This window comes from Onychostruthus taczanowskii, unplaced genomic scaffold (genome assembly GCF_017590055.1).
Source record: "Onychostruthus taczanowskii isolate IOZ18803 unplaced genomic scaffold, ASM1759005v1 scaffold5, whole genome shotgun sequence".
Classification (NCBI taxonomy): domain Eukaryota; kingdom Metazoa; phylum Chordata; class Aves; order Passeriformes; family Passeridae; genus Onychostruthus; species Onychostruthus taczanowskii.
In genome coordinates, this window is record NW_024502568.1 from 3677029 (window position 1) to 3699277 (window position 22249).

Genomic DNA, 22249 nt, shown 5'->3' on the forward strand with positions numbered 1-22249 from the left:
GAGGAAATGAGCCACATTCAGCAGGACTTCAGCAGAATACTGCATGCACTCAAATATGCACAGTGCCACTCAGTTCCTTTCCATGGGACAATTTAGCAGCATCTTTGCATCCCTTCACAGCAATAATGACATAACAAGTAACACAAACGCTAGGTCAGGAGAAAAAAAATCTGAAAACAGAGATCTACTAGCCAAGGTAAGGAGATACACTGTCAGCTGTGGTGTGTGAGTGTCTTACTGCAGAAAAGCAACAACTACAACTTATATTTTACAACTTGCATATTACAAGGGTAGCAGCAGTATTTAAATTTTTAATATTTGCCTGTATTAAGTGTGTCTGTGGTTTAACTATCCAGGAATCAATAACACAGCTGGAAACACAGGCCAGAAGAAAGTAACTGTGATGGACTACAGCATTTCAGACCTCAGCAGTTCAGGTTGTGTTTGATGGGAAACTATAAATTCATTGGCAGCTAATCGCTCTATCTGATGACTTAATGCCGAAGACTGGTGCTTCCCAGCTACTTTATCAGCAAATACTTCTGGCTTATAAAGCTCCTTTTTATGATGTAACCCACAGGCTCCCAAACTCTTATCGCCTAGTTGCCACCTGTCCTCAAAGGGAAACTGAGTCACATACTGCGTTTCGTTCTTCTAACTGCGAGATGCGACTGAAAAGCAGACAAGCCGCTGGCACAGGCGGGAATCAGTGTCACAGATCGCCGTGCCGAGGCCACGATCGCGGTCCGTGCCGCGCCGAGGGCAGCGCGCACCTCCCGGGCACGCCGGGCAGCCGCTGCCCTCCGCAGAGCGCCCCCCGGGGCCTCCCGCCCGCAGGGGTCCCCTTCTCCGCGAGAGGTCCCCTCCCGAACAACGACCCCCGCCTCTCCGATCCCTCCCGAGGCACCCTTTCCGCCGAGCCCCGGCGCCCGCAGCGGGGTCTGAGCCCGTGCCCCACCAACAGGGACTGCCTTGCCCGAAAGCGCCGGGGATGGTGCGCGGGCGACCCGGGCCGGGGAGAGGGGGGGCACTCAGGCCTCTCTGAGCCCCTGCGGCACAGTCCTACCTTCCCAGAGGCGGAGACCGCGGCAGCCGGGGCCGCTGACCGGGTTCCCGGGCAGGGAGACTCCCCTCGCCCCTAAACATGATGAGCGGCTTTCCCCTCCCCTCCCCTCCCGTGCCGGCTCGCCCTCCCCCGCGCCCCGCTGCCCCGCGCCGCCCGCCCGCGGCGGAGGGAGGGACGGAGGGAGGAAGGGAGCCCCCGGTGCGGCCCTGCTCCGCCTCTACCCTGCTTTCCGGGAGCGGCCCGCACTGCAGCGCCGGGGCCGGGAGCGGGGCCGGGCGGCGGAGGCGGCCGTCGCCACGCCGCGGCCATGGAGCCCGACCAGCTGCGCCTTTCCTCGGCCGTGAGTGGGGCCGGGAGGGAGGGATGGAGGGGCCCGGCAGAAGCGGGCGGGCACAGGCCCGGCGGAGGCCGCGGCCTCCATGGCGGCGGGGCCCGGCAGTGCCCGTGAGGAGAAGGGCCGAGCCGCCCTTCGGACGGGCAGCCGGGGGCCCGTGCCTGTGCCCCACTGCGGCGGCGGAGGAAGGGTCAGGCGGGCCGGGACAGCGCTGGGCCGCTGCAAGATAGCAAGCGAGAAAGAACGGCTTCGGAAGCTGCGTCCGACTGGCCGGTGTTCGGTTCTCCGTGGAGCTCCACAAAGCTCTAATCCTCGATGTCGTGGTCTGCTGTTACCTGCATTTACTCCTACTTTTTCTTTCATAGCTGTAATAAAGGGGCAGTATCTTGCGAATGCTTTTTCTCTTTGTTAGGGCCGTTCCCTGTACAGTATACACAGGTACTCCTTGTAATAGGTTTTGTAAGGAAGAATCAGTTTGAAGCTAGACACTTAGTCTTTTTTCCCCAAGTGGGGGTTGCAAAGCTTCATAGGCAACATCAAGATGAGAAAAGCATGTTGCAGTGAAGCATTCTGACCTTCCACACAGCATCCTTCATCCATCAAGGATTGCTCCTCAAGTCCTCTTATAGATCCTGTGCTTCCTTCATCCCTCCCCAAATAGTTTGTACTGAAACAAGCACTCGGGCCTAGTCTGGGTCACACCTGGGCTGTGAGCAGGGCCACAGACCTGCATGCGAGCAGATAAAGGGAGGGATGGGCTTATGAGGGCAGTGGCGAGACGAGGTCAGGAGCCACGAGTTGGGAATATTTTATGGGTTTGTTTTGCCTTTTTTCTTCTTCTTGACTGTTGTTTCATGTTCAGTCACATGTTGTGGTCAGTGGGTACATTTCACCAGTGTGTGTTTACCCCGTTGGAGAGGCTTAAAGCAGGTGCCTTCTCTGGATACAAATGCCTGATGTAAATGCCGTGCTGGGCAGTTTGTAGTGTCCTGGATTGACGTCAAGAGTTGGTGTCTCAGTCTGACATCAGTTGTGTACAACGTTCATGCATTTACTGTGTCTTTTGTGGGTTTTAGGAGCCGAGAGTTTAGTGGTCTCTGTTCTGTCTCCAGTTGTTTCATCATTAAATAATCCAAGATGTTTGGATTACTTAAGTGTGAGCTAAATGTACTCCAAAGCATATTTGTGCCTGTTTTAATTTTGTGGTTTCAGTTTGTTTTTTTGTTTGGCAATAATAAATTCAAATTTGGTGCAACAGCGAAATACACTGTATCATTTAAGTTAGCTTTCAGGCTCATGTTTTGAGAAAACACTTGGTATTTGTATTAGTAATTAACTAGAAGCATTCTAAGTCTGACAAATTCCATCAAAGCAAAATTTATATTGAAGAGTTTACTAAATAGTGAAAGTAGTTATTTGAAATTCTGTTGATGATTATGCATGTCCATGTCTATATCTGCTAGGTTAGGCACAAAGCTTTGGTATCTGCTCGTCTATTTCTGCAGTTAAATATTAAACATACTTTCCATATCTGGGATTGTAGGTGTCTGTTTACATTGTCCTTCCAAAATGGCAAGGTTCATTTATGGATGAGGTTCTCTGATGGAGTTCATGAAATGAAGTAGGTATGTTTTACCAAGAGTCAGGTCATCTTGGACTCATCCTGAGGTGTCAGGTTAGAAACCATTCAGTCCCAGTCTCTGCCAGTGTCGTCCAGCACTGCTGGAGCTGCTGCTGTCAAACCCAGCACCAGTGCAAGACCTGTCTGTTCTGCTGGTGCCTCAACGGAGGAGTGATCCACAAGTGTCAGGACATCAGCCATGGGTTGTGTTCTTTTGCACTCTGAATTTATTTGTGAGGTATTACGGTGATTCAGAGGAATGTCTGAAGTTGTGAAGAGTTTTCCTGTTGGAAAAGCAGCCCAGTCCTTAGCCATACCTGCCCTTATACTCACAGTCAGCTTTACCAAAGGCAGTCAGCAGCTTCTGAGAGCCCTACAGTGTGACTGTTGGAGCAGCTTTTCTTGCATCTTTTTTTCTTTTTTTGAATAATTCCTGGAATCACTTGAGAGCTGATTAGTGAGGATGTCTGTTTCTTTCCTAGGGTACCTCATCCAAGGGCAACTGCTTTGTGAGAATCTCTTTTCATTTGAGCTTTCTCGCCTGTTTCAGTACTTCATCTGTCTAGGGCTTTCATGCTCATGGTGTTGGCTGGGACTTCCCTTTTTAGTGTGAAGGAAGCTCTTGATGTTCATTTGGGAAGCATTTGCTAATGCCATTTAAAACATTCCCAGATTAGCGTGATATTTTTTGAATTTAGAGGCCAAGTATAAATGTATTTGCTGCATACTTACAGTGTTCAGGCTTTTCTAAAGACTGTATAAGCTTCATTAGCAAAAGTAGTGACAGGCTGGCTACTAGAACCACCTAGCTATGAAACTACATTGTTGCTGCTTTTTTGCAAGTTCATAAGGATGGTTTACAGCAGACATCTGCTGCAGTTGTTTATTTGGTTTGGGGTTTTGTTTGGGGGGGTTGTTTGCTTTTTTGGTTTGTTTCTGTTTTGTTTGGTAATGGACAATTTTTATGTCTCATGGGAAATAGGAAATAGTTCAGAAAAAGTTCTGATTTGCTTTTCTTGAAGTATATATGTGTAGGAGAGTTATGTGTTCTTCAGAAGCATCCAGAAGACTGGGAGGAGCCTTACATTTTTTGTTTATTAATAATAGTAAAGGATTTTTTAAAATCTTTAAAAGAGTCCTTCACTGTCAGGTTGAAAGTAGTGTTTTACATACTGTGCACAATACAAACCAGTTGTTGGTGTCAGTAGAGGATACAGCTGACTCTTCAGCATGGCATTTCTGCAAGGCATTTGCATCAAGAGAAGGCACCTCATCAAAATCATCCTGCAGAGTTGTGCCTTTTTTTCACATTTTGTTTTTCTCAGTTTTTTTGCTAGGAGAAGTATAACTGTAGGTTATGTAAGAATGAGCTGAATCGAGCGCGCTTGTTTTCTAACCCGTTGTCTTCTCTTATCAACAGTCTCACTTACCAGGACACTTTGGTAGCATGTGTGGAACCCTGCCACATGCAGCTACATTAATAACCATCCCTCTTGGTTTTACCTCAGTTGTGTAAAAGCTGGTTTGGAGTTGGTGCTGGTTTACATGGGGCCCAGCTCTGGTTGATCTCTCCCGGTGCTGCCCCTTCAGCTCGCTGGTGTGCATTGTGGGGGCTCAGGATGAACTGCAGGGAAACTTATCTGGGTTAAAACAATCTTTTTTTGCATAGGTTCCTTTGTAACTTGGGTGAGTTGTTTGATCTGGTTCATGTGTACTTTTACAACTGTAACTGAGCACCTGGAAGGAGGGTACCAAGAGTAGGAGTGAGAGAGAGGAGATAGGATCTGCTTAAACTATTGCATCTCCTGAAGGAATTGAACATGGAACTGTGCCTTGAAAAATGGAAGTGATACATCTGGGCTTGGTCATTTGAAAGCATTACAATATGGATACTTCAGTTTTCTTATATGCATTAATTATCATTATAGTCTCAAAGTGTGTGGAAAAGAGGATTTCATTTTCTAGTAGGATTGTTGTGCTGATGAAGTGATACACTTTTGCAGGCATATTGTTGTTTTGTGTTTGAGTTATTGTTTGAATCAGATTTCCAGCTACCAGTGTAAGATCTAATGATCTAAAATGCTGCATGACAGCCCAAGAAACTTTTATTCCCATTTTCCTTCATTTATAATGTGGACATATCACTTGCTGTCCTCCAGTCCCCTGAAAGACTAGGCCCTGGGGAAGATATTCACCTTTGTCTTACATAAGGAACGTTGTTTAGAACATAAAAACCCAAGGTATTTATCATACTTTTAGTTTGCTGCATCTGTGTGAAGATTAAATATGAGGACATATGCATATAAATTATTTATAAAGTGATCTATTTTACAAAGTGATTATTCTTTGCCCTGTATTATCTGGAATATACTCTGCATTGTCAATGGAATTTTGTTTGGCTTCAACATGTTAGAATTTGCACTAGTTCGCTTGCTCTCTGTCTTTCTGTCTTTTATTTATGCATGATGACAGTACTGGTTTGTAATTATGCCATATCCATATTGCATTAGCAGATATATTGACTGGTCTATTATTTTCAGGCACATGGCCATGGAGGCTATGATTCTGATTTTAGTGATGAGGAGAGTGGAGAGAAGTCTCTGCAAAAGACTAAAAGGTAATGTAGTACAGAATTAACACTTTGCATTACATATTTTGTACAAATGGCCTCTTAGTGTGCATAGAAGATGATGCTGTTGCATGTAAGGTCTGGTGTTGAAATGGTTTTTGAAAAAATCAATCTCTTTGATTTCTGCATCTCCTCATCTCAAGCTTGCCAAAGCTTGTCATATCCAGGGGCAGCTGATTAAGAGCTGTTCTGCCATCTCCATCTGGTGTATATTTGCCCCTCAGTTCTTGGAGCAGAGTGTTTTGTTTTTCCAAGCATTAGTATCCACTGCTGAGTTTTGGCAGCGCTGTTCACAGCACTGTGATCCATCAGGACAAATGGAACTGCTAGGAGAGCAAGGCAAAAAAGGCCAAGTTGTACCAGGCTTTGTAGATATAAAACACATAGAAATATAAAGTGAAGAGCTGATGCTGCTTCTTTATTATTTCATTTGTGAAGAGACCTGGGAATTGGTAAACTGTGTTGTGATCAATCCTTGAATCGTACCTGCACATCTCTTATTTGAGATGACCTTGGCCAATACTTTCAGTGGTTTGCCGAGTTAGTGACCTGGAATTTTGTAGTCTGATCTGCCTGTATTGTAAAGATTTTTATTTGTTTATGCATTTGTTTTGCTTTTGTATGGTAGTTCCTTGACACTTTCTGCACCATACTGAATATGTGGCCTATATTTTGCATATACTTTTCTTACTTGTTCCTGTCTCTCCCTTGCTCTTTTATTGGACTTCATTTAAGAAGACTTTCTGGAAATTTTCCTAGGACTCTTGCATATTTTTCCTTTATAGAAGAATTTAAAGAATTGGTTTTGTAGTGTCTGATCGCATTCTGGGGAAAAAAAGTCATGTTTTAGTGTTTGGAATAATAGCATGAATTTTGCCATTTCACTTATTTTATAAATATAGCTGTTCTCCATTAAAACAGTGACTGGTTTTTGTTCAGATTTCATTTTCTTTAGATGCCATTGCATATTCTACCATTCCAATTTCTATGTGGAATATTAAGTAACCATCAGGAGCCTTTCAAAAATACCATCGTTATCCTTGCTCTGGCACACAACTGCTGATTCCCAGTAGGGCTCTTATGTGGGTTCCTTTTCTTGCTCTAACATTGTATTTATTTTCACTTTAAGGAAAATAGTAGTCTTAAATTCTCTCCAAATTGCTGTTTTATAGACCCTTCTTATGGGAATTTTGTGCTTACAGATCCTTTTGAGTAAATGATACATTAAGTTCCTACAGTCCTATATTCCATAGCTAGAAACAAATTCCCTGACTTGCTTTCTTCAGGTTTCTGATTACCATGTTTTCTGCCTACTGAAAATTATGGGAAAAGATCTTTTTTTCACCTCAGTTTATGAATGAAATTAACTAAATATACCTTTTACTAGCTAAAATGTATATCTTTAACTTTTTTATTACTTTGTTGAACTCTAAAAGTAATTTTAGCTGCCTACTGACAAGTATGGTTCATTAGATGGTAATTGACTTTTAAATTTGTAATTCTTGTGATTGCACTACAAGAGGCAGAGCTGTTTAATGAGGTGTTGAGGCATTGCATGAAAGGGTAGAATAGGGTTACTGCCAGTCACTCTCTCTCTCAGTGAATGCACTGTCTTTCCTCTTCCTACTTTCCTGTGTAGCTGAGATTTGTAAAGGAGTTTAAATGTCAGAGTGAAAGTGAGGCATCTTCCAGGTTTTATCATTGTGGTTCTATAGTGATAATATTAATAAAAACAAGTATTATAAATTGCTGTTTTAAGCAAAATGCCAACTGGAAGCAAATGCCTTTCTGATTTTGTTCTGCAAATGAGGTAAAGTCAAGCTGATGTTGGTTCTGAAGTTTCATTTTACTCCTGTAGAAAATAGCAATATAACAATTTTTGTTACTCAAGATTGTGCTACGTTTAGCACATGAAAATTTTATTGCTTATGAAAAGTTCTTGTTTAACTTTCTTCCTTTTTCCCACCTTCAGAATACAGGAAGATGCCCTTCTGGTAAAGCCATTCCAAAAAGCAAAACAAGGCAGTGTGGTTCACAGACAATTTGCAGCTGAAGAATGTGATAGGTATCTTTTATATATTGCTTTTGTGAGACATTTTCCTCTTAGTGGAAAGATAGTTTTCACTGGAACGTGTTTGTTATTAACAGGGAAGAAGCAAGAAAAAGAAGATTTCACTTGATATCGATGGATGCTGTATCCTTCTATTTCATTTTTCAAGTTAGAAGATGGGGCACAGGTTATCCATTATGGTAAAATACTGGGATTTCTCAGTTATCATAATCAGTGACAGTGCAGCACCAGATACTGAGTCATTCTTCAGAGGAGCTTCTTTTTGCTGTTGAGATAAAAGTGAATTGAAAATCTTTTAAGAAGCCATAAAGTTTTTATTTGTGAAGATGTTTATTTTCTGAATAAGTAGTTACATATTTTGCTCAAATTGTGATACAAAATGTGTTTCAAATTGTGTTTCTGTTTTGGCCTCACACTGAGGCCAAAGTGTTCTAAGAAGCATTACATATTTTTCCATGATTTTCATTTCCAAGCTAAAGCATACAACTTTTATTTGTATGTTGGTGGTAAAAATGTAACAAATTATTCCATTTTAGTAGCCAATTTCTTTTTATAATAGAAAAGTACAAACCTGTTTTAAACTAAAACTGCAGTACAAAGAGGCTGTTGTCTAAATCCCAGCTGAAAAAATGAACCAAGTTTCTCTGTGTATGCATATAGAGCATCTTTGATAAAGGAAGACAGTTTAATAAATGAAGAATGAGGTTTTAAAGATGAAATTGCTTAGAATTCCTGTATTTGGAAACTAGCTTCTATGAGAGTTATTAAGTAAAAGTTCCTAATAACTCCATTCTTTTTTTTTTTTTTAATTACTGAACGGTTTGTGAGGAGAAAAGTCTCTTTTGAATATATAAAAAGATTTTGGTTGGGGTTTTTTTTTTGTGGTAAAAGGAAATAAGTTCTGAAACAATCCTTAATTGCTTTACTCAGTATGAAAGACATAAGAAGTTTGTGCATGACTACATTTTATACTATGGTGGCAAAATAGAGGATTTCCGAAGATCTGGGTGAGAACCATTAGCAACCTTTCCCCTCCTGACCTCAAAGCTCCCTGATGTGCAAAGCTGTTAAATGTATATTGTAGCTTTGGGGGCAGAGATGAATGTAGCTGTGTATCAAATTACTAATTATTTTGGTCACAAATGGTAACTACAATAATTGGAAATACCCAAACACAAAACTGCCTTGTTTCATTTTGTTTTCATATTTTTAGGTAAGAGCTTACCATGAACTGAATTATTCTTGTTTTGTTATGTAAAAGGAAGGATGACAGGTGATCAGTAATGGAGGGTACATTGAGAAATATCTGTCAGAATCTTCAAAATAACAGTCTGAAATATTTCTGAATGTGCAGAATTGCTATCTATTGTCCAGAATAATAACTTCTTTAGAGCTATCTATAACTGCCTTTTAACATCACTGTCCTCAATAAAGAGGTATAAAAAGTGTTTTCAGACAGGATCAAGTCATCCACAATTTCAGTGGCTGTTTTTGACCATGAGTTTTTTTATTTTGGAACAGGTGTGCTATGGAATACGTTTTTGATAGTTTTATTTCATAGAAATGTATTCCTTTATGCTGTGACATAGAGATCAGAACTGTAAAATATTGATGCTTACCAAATTATTATTTGATGGATTTTCATTTTAATGTTATATTGTACTAAAAAAATGTGTGTCCTTTTATAGAGCAAATGACAAGACGGATCTTGATATTATTAGAGAAAACCATAGATTCCTGTGGAATGAAGAAGATGAAGCAGACATGAATTGGTACCTGAAACTATTATAGGATATGTTATTTTTAGATCACTTTTACTAAATTTGTGGTTTCCCTTGCTAATTAAGAATTACTGTGCATACTTGATAATTCTTTGATGCATTTGAAAATGAAAGACCATTAGAAGGTCTTTCATATTGTAATATTGCTCAAATGCCAACATGAATTGTTGACAGGAAGAATTAATCAGTAATAGTGATTCTCTGACATCCAAATGACTGTTCAAAAACTCTGAAGAAAGCAGAGTTTGAAAAAACACAGTTTAGTATGTACTGTGGATTTATATTATATTTATTTTTCCACTTTCATGGAAATTACTCCTTAGTTTAATGACTGTGTATCTGTTGCATTTCTAGGTCTATAACTTGTATTCTTTCAATGAAACAATATGTCTTTGTCTTGCTAATGTCATTACAATGTAAAGTGAATTATGTTGTCTTCTATATTTAATAAAAAAATACTTTTTGTTTTAGGGAGAAGAGGCTTGCAAAGAAGTATTATGACAAATTGTTCAAAGAATACTGTATAGCAGATCTCAGCAGATACAAAGAGAATAAGGTATCTTTCCTTAATGTGAATCATCTTGGGTTTTGAAATATAACCTTTTTAATAAATTGCCTTATGATTGTGGGTATGTTGTAAAACCAGAATGTTATTACCCCTTCCATAGAAAGGGAACTGTGAGAATTTGTCACTTACAAGCAGCAGTTTGAATCCAAGTATTGTCACTGCCTCAAAAATGTGCTTCTGTGGGAATAGGAACATTTCTGTCAGATGATGTTTTATGAAGAGGTGCATTGTGTGTGAAAGGCAGAAAATGCAAAGGGGTTAAAGAAAGAAGGCTGGAGAGGTTGCTTGGAGAGGAGCAATAGATGAAGCCTAAAAACCCGTGGAATGTTACTGTTCAAAAAAAAAGTCTAAAAAGAGTTCTGTACTTGAATGCTGGCAGAAACAATTTTGGAAAAGTCTGTTCTAAAGCAGCATCTTTTGCTGGTTGTTCTTTTCTGTTTGTGGAAGCAGAATTTGTATGTGCCTTGTAAATAAATAGAATTTCTTAAGAGGAACAGCCCAATTCCAGCACCAGGTTTTCTTCTTAACTGGAGCAGCCTTTGTTTTTCCAAGTTTTTGGCTGACTAACTTCTTAGTCACAGAGTATACATGAATTTTCTATTGTGTTTTTCCAAAGACTGGTGCTGAACTCAGATGTGTCTTGGTGTTTCTAGCACACAGTAACCCAGTCTGTATAGTCCTTTTCAACTATTCTGTAGTATTGAAAATTACATTTACTGGTAAATATTTGCAAGGAGTGGGCTTACCTCTAGTAGGAAGAAAAGATGACAGTCATCTAAAGACAACTGGGACAGTAAAATGCAAAAATTCAATTAAAATCAACAAAAACTGAAATGCTGAAGATGCCTTCCCTTCTTTTTTGACTCACTTTGATTTTATTTAGGTATTTCCTATCCCTCAATGTCCACTCCATCCCCCATCCCCCCAGCTGATTTCCCATGAGCATGCTTACAGATTTTGTTTCTCTCACTACTGTGCCAAGTTTCCATATGTTTGCTGTCTATTGTGGGAAACTGTTCTGCCCCAGATTTCTTTTTTTTTTTTTTGTGTGTGTGTGTGTGTTTTCTCGTGTTGTGTGAACAGTATTTCCCTGTCAGACTTAAAGTGTGTCTATCCTAAATTTGAGGTCATTCTCTGTTCCCATTTATGCTCCTAAGTCATTACCTCTATTTTTGGAATTGCTATGTCAGCGTAAGTGCTGTGTCATGCAATTTGTAAAATATATATGCTTTCTTTTCTCACATATGTTCTGATCATATGAAAGTCCTTTCTTAGAAATTCTTAGAAAAATAGAAAAAAGCATGAGATTTTTCTCAGTGACTGATTTATCCGTGCCCATCTTTGGTACAGAAGGATTTCAAAGCAGGCTTTTTTCTTGGAAGTCTTAAATAAGCTGCTCATCCCATTTGCACTGATGGAATACAGTCTGTGCTTTCAGATTTTTCCTGCCTTAATTTTTTTTTCTGCATCTCCAGAAACTGGAAGCTGGATATCTTTAGCACCCTGTGCTTTTGCTTTGCAGTGCTGGTGCTATGAGAAGTGCAGGATAGATAAAAGCTTCTCAGCTAGTCGGCCTTTTGCATGATAGTTGTTGATGCTTTACATGTTGATGCTTCATCTTGATATAAGAAATTCTTTTATAGTGAGAACATTCTTATATAATGAGAAAGTCACTGGAACAACCTCCCCAGTGCCACAGTGGAATCCCCATTGTGGAGGTTTTTCAGATGCAATTGCCCAAGGTGATAGATAATCTCATCTGGGCTCCCTTCCCCATGGAAGTTTGAAGCTGGTGGTCTGTTGAGGTGCCTTCCAGCCTGAGCTGTTCTTTGATTCTGTGATTCTTTATCGTGCTACTTGGTGTGAAAGCAAAAGTTGGAGGTCAGTTTTCTGTGATGTTTTAAATACAGATATTGCACAGATTGAGACTTGCACATAGGTGCTCATCTGTTTTTTCACAGCTGTAGTTGTTCTGCTTCTGGCCAAAATCTTCTAGTCAGATAATTTTTCTGAAGATCTCTGCATAGAGATTGTATCTCAGATCTCTTTAGGAACTTTTCTTCTGAAGTAAACCACTGTTTTACGAAGGACTGGGCAAGGGTCAGGATTGGTTTCATGGGAGCATCTCCTTTGAGAATCTGAAAAACAAGCAGAACCACCTTCTCAAAGACCGAAGCTCAGAAGAAAACAGTAAGAAGCCCCAAGACATGTGAACCCCTGAAGGTCACAGGCACATTCCAGGTGGTGGTCCAGACTGCTTTACTCATTCACACACACACACACACGTGGCTGGGACTCCCCTGCTCTCATCCCCAGAGATGGTGCTCTCACAGCCAGAGCTGGAGACCCACTGACCCTTCTTGCTCCCAGGTGCTTCACCTGCTGGTGACCAGTCTGGCTTGGTCTTCACTGGTGTTTCCTTTTAATCAGAAATGCCAATGTGAGCCTCTGGTGTGAGGCTACCTAGAGACAGTGGAAGAGTGTTCTGACAGCTCTTTCTTGTGCTGGGTCTGTTACTCCTGACATTTTCCCTAGGTAAGAATTTTCTAGGTCAAGGTTGTCTTTGAGCCTTCAGTGCATCTTGTCTGCAAACTTTGAGGCTGATAAGTGACCGTCTGTATTGTCAGACAGTTCAGTTCTGTTGTCAGCTTTGCAGTGCAGCACAGGAGGGTGTTCTGCATTTAAGTTTTACTTTGATATGCACTGGACTGGAAATGTTCCCTTTGTTGTTGTCTTATTTTCCTAGAGAATTTCTTATTTGCTGTCTCTGTACTTTGTTATGTAGCTTAACAGATTGGAAGTGTCTCCTATTTTCTAAGAAATGAAATCTGTTTGACACCTGGTCATTAAATAAAATACATTTTATTATTTTGTTTTCATTTCCAGATTTCTAGGCCAACTTGTCTTCTACTTGGAAATGTTAATATGTTTGTTTTTGTAATTGTTTTTCAGCATGGATGCTTTCCTGTAAAAAGAAAAATACAAATATTTAAAGTATTTTTATTTTAAAAATACTATTCTGGCAAACAGAGGCAGAGAGATATTTTTAATTAAAAGATAAAAAATTTAATTTTCATGACCAGAATTAAAAGGAAAGCCACATGAAGGACATCAATCAGCTGAATTAGTCTTTACAGTGCTTAATATGTTGACTATTCACAACTCAATTTTGGTTCTTGTCTTAACAGTTTGGATTTAGATGGCGACATGAAAAAGAAGTAATTTCAGGAAAAGGTAATGCTGTCTTTAATTTTATGTTGCATTTCTTTTTGATGCTTCTCTTGCTGCTTTTGGATATAATTTTGTTAGATAATATTTGATGGTACTGGTAATAATGTACAATAAATTGACTTGTCTTCCAGCTTTCCTGTTTTATGCTACATAGGTTTAGATTGCACACTGATCTACACATATTACAATTAAAAGAGCATATAATTTATTTTCACAAGGTCTGTTTTGTAATGAGCACCACCTTAACATGTTTGATAATGTAGAATTTCATGAGTGGCTTGTAAGCTGCTTTTCTCCAGTAGTTCTGCTACCTCATTAGCCTTTGATACCTGTAATTGAAGTCTCTCAGAAGTTTTCCTCAGGAAATTATTTATTGTCTCCAGTGCTGTTCTGCAAAATGTTAACTTTTTAATTAAAGTTTCCTGTGTGAGACCTGTTTTAGGCTAAACTGGTTTTGAAAGCTTCAGTGGGAATGATTATCCGGTCTCCCAGTCCTGCCTCTAAATGAGTACCCTAATTCCGGGTGAGAAGTCTGACCAGTGTGTTGCTGGGACTTTGCACAGTGGTCCTTGTTCCCTGGCTGAGGTGCTTGGGCTTTTTCAACCTGCTGAACAAGCAAGAAAGTGAGGTGAATGAGGTGTTGGTGTTTCTGGAGCCATGGATGCACATGCCAGAATATTGCATGGAGTTGTACTGCTGGTCAGTTTCACTCAGTTACAGTTCTTTAAACAGCTGTATTCTGCAAACACCTGTATTGTAATATATTTCAAAAAGTTAGAAATGAATTTATGATTAAAAAAATAGTATTTCAGAGTAGAAAGCATGAACATGAATGGTGGGGATTTTTAAACTGTAAATATCAAAGCCTCTAAAGGTAGTTGTAGTCATATGTTGCATTCAGCACTACACATTATATTAATGGATAGTTATATTTGATAAAATTACATGCTTTACTGAATAGTTTAAGAAGATAATTAAATTAGAAGTAAATTATTTTTGTGTCTTTGTGGTTGAAAAATTATAGCTTTATACGTTTAATATGTGGTACTTCATATTTTAAAATGTGGGAGAAAGTGCAGAATTATATATTGCAAGCTTTGTAATGGAATCCTGATGAGGAGCGAGCGGTGGGAACATGGGTGGTACATCCTCTCTTTCACCACAGGGGGGCGCGAGAAGCCAACCCTCTCGCGGGTGTCGGACGCGCTCTCCAAGTGCGGTTCTAAAGAATCCTTTAAAAAGGATTGTGTCTTTTATGCTATTTTAAACTATAAATCAGCCATATGAATTGTTTAATTAAATGCAATAACACGTTTACACCTATCTGTCTGATAATTAGCGTTAGCATTGTATGTACTTGTATGTACTGCTGTAGCTGTGTCAGTTCAGTGGTGATGAGAACCACTGCTGGTGCACTGTTACTAAGGTTTGGGAGTGGTAACAAGGGCATGCAGGAATGGAGTACTCACATTTGGTTGCTTTGCATTTGGTGCCTGTCTTTGCATGGTTACAAAGAAGAAGGGCTAGGATAAGTGAAAGAAGAGCTGACACTTGTGTTACTAATTGTAAATGCCAAATAATTTCTTTGGCATCTTTCCAGTCTTTGCCATAAGTTTTGAAAGGAGATTATATTGGAGATTGCTATGACACAGGGTATAATAGCCATACCTTACATAGGGTTAAACATACTTAATGTATATTAATTTGAAACTTGCTTTTTAAATCAGAGTTCTGGGGGTTTTTTTTGCTTGAAATGTTTGCATTGCAAGTGGTGTTTCACTACAGAACTGAAGTATCTGAGGACATTGCCAATCCATTAGTTAGCTGCTTAAGCAGAATTTTCTGAGGTTAATCGTTCACCAACAGTCCTGCTTGTGAGCCTATTAATACACATCCTTTCTGCTGCTCTGCTTACAAATCAGTCTTCTGCAAAGGGAATGCATGTGTCTTTATTACTCCAATATTGGGACTTCAGTGGTGCAAACAGAATTGATTGCGTGCAGATCTGTTTTAAAATCAGTGTTGCTTTCACATAATGAACCAAAGGAAGCTTTTAAAGCTGATTTAGCATTTATCACAAAGTTGAATTTCCTTTTCATACAAGAAGGGTATTTATGGATAGTCACTAGAATGCAAATTCAGTATGTCAGGTACACTGGTTACGTAAAAAGCATGTGGGCATCTTCATAGGGTACAAACATGATAATTTGAATAGTTTGATGTCATTAAAGGTGCACATCTGAATCACCACTTCTGATCCATCTTCCTCTGCTAAATAAGTAATCATTTGGGGTATAGGATGTATCCTGGTGATGCTCATTTTTTTTAGGGTTCATATTAGGCTTATTATTTCATAATGTACACCTTCATCCATGCATTTCAAAACACAATTATGTTTTTTTTCCTTTGCAAATAGGCAATATTGGACAAATATGGTTGCTTTGTTGTTCCCTGTTATTATTTCCTTAATCTAGATGTTATTTTTTGATTTGTGGGGATTTTTTATTTTAAAGAAATGGAAAATGAAAAGCAAAAACTGAGCAGAACTGGAAATAACAACCCCATATCTATTAATGTTAATCATTGAAACACAGTTTGCTGGTTTTGACTCTTTACAGGTCAGTTTTCCTGTGGAAATAAACACTGTGATGAGAATGAAGGCCTGAAGAGCTGGGAGGTGAATTTTGGTTATGTTGAACATGGTGAAAAGAGGAATGCACTTGTGAAATTGAGTAAGTCAGCCCTTCTAGGATATGTACACTTAAAAGAAGACAAATATCTTGTACTTTGAATGGTGTTGAGTGAGATCCAGTGATAAGAGTTCATGAGAAATGCAGAATAGATTTTTTGTTGAATGAATCACAGGTGGTAGTATGGTGCTCTTGATTTAGAGACAACAGCTGTTATCACTATATATGACAAAGTTGTTACAGATTAAGAACTTTATTCTGTATAATTAGCATGTCATAAAATTAGAATAATTTGCTATAAGCTGTTTCATATAGAAGCATTTCTAGTTAAATGGACAATACTGCATTGCAGGAAGAATTTCAGCATTGTCACTGCTCATTCAGTTACTTGGCTTAGAAGTCCTTAGGGCTTTGGACCAGACAACTTCTTGCACATTTTCAACTCTACTGATTTTGTTTTAAATATATGAGTTTTCTTCTAAAAAATAACTTCTGAAAGTTCTATATGTAAATAATTTTCCATCCTTACATCTTGACTGTGATTTTCTAATTCAGAATTGTGTACATGATGATGCATTTGTCAGATAATTAAACTTAGTACAGTTTATACAGTTACTTTGTGTAAAATGAGTGAGCAGTGGAGCTTTTTCCTTTTGTGCACAAGACACTCCATGTGGAGCACTTGGTCTCTGAGAAAGCTCTAAGAGCCTTACACGTCTTCAGTATAATTGCAGAAGAATTTGATCTGTCCACAAGGATCCATAAATGGGATGTCTGTATGTGAGAAGCACTGGTAGGTCTTTAATGAAGAGCTGCCAGTGCTAAACTTGTGATCATCCTTCGCATTTAGTAAAATCTGGGTTTGTACTGAGGACTTTCATCATGTATTTTTTCAATCCTGACTGCAATTACATTGTAACTAGTGTTGTGAAGGATCTAGTTCTAGCTAGTTTTGTGGTTTTGTTAATTATGCTTATCAGATTCTTGGCTGCAATGTTCTCATTTTCTCTTTTTCAGGACTATGTCCAGAATGTTCCCACAAGCTAAACTTCCATCACCGGTAATGAAATATTTTGAAAATAATTACAATTATGATGAACAGCACACAGGGACAAAACTTCAGTGAGATAATTAGGAACTTCATCTATCCTGAAATAGGATAAATATTCTGAGTTCTTATAAAGCCACTGACTTGTCACTGTTGAGGGTTAAGATACTCTGCTAATGACAGAACCCCTCAGACTGGAACAATTCCATCCCTACCACAACAGAGGTTTCATTTGCTTAATTTCAGCCCAGTGATTATTTTCCTTCTGTTTCTAATAGCACTTTTTTTCTAACTGAAGCAGTTTTTTTCTATTTAACTACTGGTAGGTGTCTGAAAAAATGACACATGTTTGACTGAATTAAATATTTCAGATTTACTGTTGCATAAGAAGTAGATGTAACAGAGGAGGTATACATTCATGTTTTTTGAAGGAGGAAAGAAGTCAAAACGTGCAAGAAAAGAGGCACACCTGCACAGAAGTCTAAGGAGCCAAAAAATAAGAAGACAAAATTGTCTCGTTCAGCAAAAAAGTCCAAGAAAAAGACCTGTAAAGGTAAATTTAAACTTTAAAACTTCAATTGCTAAAATGCTGAGATAGGTTAATTGAACCTTAGTTTTGCTACAGATGCATAGATGGAGACATATAGTTATGTATAAATACTTCTAGTTACACATACAAATATATAACTTTCTTGACTGCAACACAGGTAGTCAAAAAGGCAAATTTCTTAGTAAAATTTCCTAGATGCAGAAAAAAAGATGAATTTCTTATATTTAACAGAGAGGAACAGCCTTTTGAAAAGCATGCACTGCAAGGGAAATTTGTGCAAGCACTGGATGTTGCATAGTAGAAAGGGTTGTGAAGTATTTGGGGTTGAAAGCCTTTTGGAAACGTTAGATAACCTTTTTACAACAGAGATCTTGGGTTGACATAATTAGTCTCAAACTGATGACCTTTGCACTCATGAAAAAAATCCTTTTATTTCAGTGTTCATTCTCTTTCTTTGAATGTGGTGTATGCATGCATGTGCACATGTTAAGTGTAATAAATTGTGATGGAAATAACTTTGTAAAAAATATAAGATAACAGATAAAATCAAAAGCAGTTTACTGTGTTTTTTTTCTATTTTGGTGTTTCTTTACAGATCAGGTTTCTTCAGACGATTCAGATAATTCTGATAAAGGTATTTTAATATCCTTTATGGTTTTGTAATAAGTTGTATAATACCATAGACAGTTGTCATTAATCTTAGTTTTATTAGCTGTCTCTTTTAATATTTTATATGATAAGAATGCTGTCTGAAACAAGCAGAAATATGAAGGTTTGAATGAATGACTTACATACCTTGGAGAAAAAGTGTAGGGAATTTTAAGGAGGAAATTGTTTAATCAAAAAATAAAAATGTAGGCAGATAGCAGAATGGAAATAACCAGAAAAATGAGAGGTCAGGTTGTTCCAGAAAAGAGCAGAGGGTGCAAAAATAGGTAATTTCATGCTGTGTAGTCTGTACTGTGTAAAAATAATACTTTTCTGGTATAATAACTGTAATAACTGCTACATTTTCCTTCAGGGAGTTATACTGATAGGTACTCTGTTAAAAAAATATTTGAAATAAATACTAAGTTTTAATTAATGTCTTTTCCAACTACCATCTGTAGTACCTCAGAGACCTACTTGTTGCAGGTGGATTCATTCAATCACTGCTTAGTCTCTGCTTGTATCTCAGTGAGTCCAGTTTGCAGTTTCTTCCTTGTGAGACAGGCCCCATCTCCTGGCCATGCCAGTTCTTGTTGCAGACTGTCTAGAAGTGATTGACTGTTTTCACTGATGGCTCTGCTCTGCTCTACTATTTTAAGAATGTCTTCACCTCCTAGGCTTTCCCAGTTAGATACAGGAAGACCTGAAGCAATTTTCCTATGACTGGAACCATGCCCAAAGTATTTGTTTTGTCAGGAAGCTTATTGGAAGATTCAGAGGTGGGGGGGTGGGTGTGGAGCTTCTCATACAAACTTCCTGTATACTAATATTAAATAGTTATGCAATAATCCATGTTTTCTTAGAATTTCACTGGTAAGTCACAATTGATAAGAACTATCAATTAAGTAAGGTAATTAATAATCTAATAGCATAAATTAAAACTGTATTGTAAATCTGGATTTGTAATTATTTACTTTTAGGGGGAAAAATGCTATGTTGCTGTTGTGTCAAGATCATTGTTTTGACATGGTTGTTATGTTTGACCAAAACATTGCTGTGTGATACCTAAGAATCTTTTTGATACTACACTAATTAACATTGCAAAGCATTTTCATTTTCACTTTATGCAAAGTGTTCTTTTTATTCTCATCGTTGGAATTAAACATTCCTTCTAGCAATATACCATCTAATTTAAAAAAATGATAAATTATTTTAAAATTAGTTTCTTAAACAGTCTAAATTTTTTAACAGATTCAGATGACAGCAGTGCTGAAGATGGTCCTTCAGAAGCTGACTCTTGGAAAGGTCCTCTACGAGAAGGAGATGAAAAATCACGGTTAGTTTGATGTAGTGAACTTGCAGCTACTGAAATGTACAGGGTCCATTCAGAATTGCAAAGACAGAGTTGTCCCAAGTGTTTCAATGAGTATTCACACATAAAAGGTTATGTTAAATCTCTTTCTGTGCAGTGAACCTGAACATGTGTTTTTAAAGAGGAGACATACACAACTCTTGAGCAAAACGTTTGTTGAGCCACTGCCATAGCACTGCTGCCTTACCCCCTCTATACCATGATTATCTTAGGGGCAGGTCCTAAGGGTTGGCTCACACAGGGAAATGTGAAGGGTATTGGAATGTAGTAAGTCAAAATTAACTATACCTTATACAGTTCTAATCAGAAGTTTGCTAAAACTTTTTTGTTCGAAGATTATCTCCTAGTTACAAATCCAGACCAGGACTTTCTGACATTTATTTTTTGTTGTTTTTACAGGGAAGAGGAGTTTCAGGAATATTTTCAAGATTTATTTCTCTAAAACTTGGAATCGATGTAGGCTGATTTTCTTCATGAGTTGTCAAGATGGAACTCTGGAAATCCAGTCATAATTTTCCAGAGACCCCTGTCTGCCAGCATACCTTTTCTACAGTCACTCATATGGACCATTTGGGTGGATTTTCTTTGCAGAAGGCTTCAAATCTAAAAACTTTGTTTCTTGTAGTAGGCTGCATACTCTTGAAACAAGAGAAATAATTTTTCAGTTCATTGCAAAATATATATGGCACCCAAACTTAAACAAGAATATAGTTTATTAACATTACAATGAAGTTCACTGCTTTTATTTGATCCCAAGCTTCAGTTATTGCCAGATTTTTGTAAAGGACCATTTTGTAAGGTTGTGTGAGTAATTTAAAGCCATACACTTTAATATATTTATATTTTTAATTTATTTAACAAGAATGAATAGCCTTAAATTTATTGGTTACTTAGCCTTTAATGTTTTACGGAAATCATTAATTTCTGTAAATATTTTCAAATGCTATTGGTGAAACTCAAATTTTGTCAAATATGTGTTCTACTTGAATTAAGTAAACCATATCTGAAATCTTTCCTACTGCTTCAAAAAGTTCACTTTATTGTGACTTTCTTTTAAATTTTAGTTGTAAAGTGATGTGTCTTACAATTCCACCTATAAAAATATGGTTGGTTGGTGATATTTTTGGTGTAAAAAATAACGTGGCATTCTGCTGGAGATGTACGTGACTTCTGTGTTACCTGTGGCTTCTGATCTCCTTCCCATTGACTGAATGTTAATCCTTCTTTCACGTGTAATCCTAAATATACAAATAAAGCATGTATATTGCTTGAGAAACGTACTGGATTCATCTTCTTCTTTGAGTTGCAACACATCTTTAAACATTCATTCAGTCATATTTCCAAAGAAACAGACTGCACATTTAAAGGTACCGTGCCAATATTTTTCTGTCTGGTAAAAATTACTTTGGATATGAGGGTCAGACTTTTTTAAATTAAGTTTTCATGTTAATCTGAAGAAGTTAATGTTATATAAAATAAATTTTTGATAAGTACTTCTCACTGTAGGTATAGAAAGTATTTCTAGTAAGTATTTGGAACTGTAACAGCAGAGATGGTTGTGTATTTATGAACATTTCACATGCACTCATATGAATAAGTTAAGAACTCTATTTACAAGTATTACTTAACATAATTACATTTTAAACATTTTGTACTTACATAATAGATGTACAAGGACATATTTAGGGCGTCCTTGAGTAAGAAATAAACGTATCCTTGCATGAAGGCTTCTTTAGGTAAGAAGGGGGATTTAAAGGTTAATTCTCTGTCATCTTGCAAGCTTGGCTGAGAGTCAAATCCAATCTGCAGCAATCTGCTTAAATGTGTGCAACTTGCCCAAAGGGGCTTTTGTCGACTGCGTTGCTATATTTGTTGCTTCAAGTATTGTATATTAAGTATATATTCTGAATAACTAGCTTCTCTTTGGGTCTTTAACATACAGTTATAAAAAGTTACACTATACATATTAAATACATAATTTAATACAGTTTAAATAAAATTACATTATCAGACAACCTTGAAATGGTTTTCTTTAGCAGTGGCATTTAATACAGAAACTAAGGTTATACCCAGTTTTATGTCATAACTGTTTGCATAAAATATTTGGTTCATTTACAAGTCAGAATGTTGTAAGTGTTTGGAGTTTTTTTGTAGATTCCTTTAATTTCAAGTGATAAATGTACACAGTATCTCTGTTCATAGAGCATTCTTAAAAAGGTTTATAAAGCCTGAATGAGCAAATCACTCATTCTTCCTTCTATATGGATATGGAAGGTCCTTCAGAAGAAAAAAAAAACATGGATCTGCTTTGCTCAAAGGAGCAGGAAAAGTGGCAGGATTGAGTCTGACTTGAATTTCTCTATTGCAGGAGTTGCATTTGACATCCATCTCCTTAGATTTGAAACTGGTTCCAGTGAATACTCAGGTCTGTGTCTAACATAGTGGCCATTTTCCTTCCTCCATCCACAGGAGGAGCTGGCTTCCCGAGTGGAAGGTATGGAGTGAGCTTGTTCCAAAGGCTGGGGGGGAAGATCAGTGTTCATGAAGAGCTCATTTGTGTGTAGTCTGTCTACTTGGTTGTAGAAGCACAGGTATTGGGAATTTTGATGTGCTTTACTTCTGCTTTGCATGTGATCAAAA

General features: G+C 38.1%; 2 protein-coding genes across 2 annotated transcripts in view; one reads left to right on the forward strand and one right to left on the reverse strand.

Moving 5' to 3' along the window:
- The window catches only part of LGI1 (leucine rich glioma inactivated 1), a 28917-nt gene extending 27757 nt beyond the window's left edge, over window positions 1-1160 (reverse strand). The window contains exon 1 of the mRNA XM_041415537.1: window positions 1067-1160. The gene's annotated coding sequence lies outside the window, so the exon portion shown is untranslated. The remainder of the gene's footprint in view (window positions 1-1066) is intronic.
- Window positions 1161-1220: 60 nt separating this feature from the next.
- LOC121341737 (protein FRA10AC1) lies at window positions 1221-20881 on the forward strand. The gene is made up of 14 exons (XM_041415540.1): window positions 1221-1406; window positions 5562-5638; window positions 7623-7715; window positions 7799-7844; window positions 8652-8728; window positions 9410-9493; window positions 9974-10058; window positions 13259-13304; window positions 15920-16033; window positions 17009-17051; window positions 17471-17592; window positions 18185-18223; window positions 19489-19573; window positions 20009-20881. Exons 1-14 carry the CDS (start codon window positions 1374-1376, stop codon window positions 20049-20051), a joined length of 987 nt encoding a protein of 328 aa, XP_041271474.1. The 5' UTR covers window positions 1221-1373; the 3' UTR covers window positions 20052-20881.
- The last annotated feature ends 1368 nt before the right edge of the window (window positions 20882-22249 follow it).

Excerpts from the sequence above, each read along its gene's own strand:
- LOC121341737 (XM_041415540.1), top strand. The coding sequence starts at position 1,374 with ATGGAGCCCGACCAGCTGCGCCTTTCCTCGGCC. Across the intron at positions 7,716-7,798 it reads GCAGCTGAAGAATGTGATAG|GGAAGAAGCAAGAAAAAGAA; the intron begins GTATCTTTTATA and ends TGTTATTAACAG. Across the intron at positions 7,845-8,651 it reads ACTTGATATCGATGGATGCT|TATGAAAGACATAAGAAGTT; the intron begins GTATCCTTCTAT and ends TGCTTTACTCAG.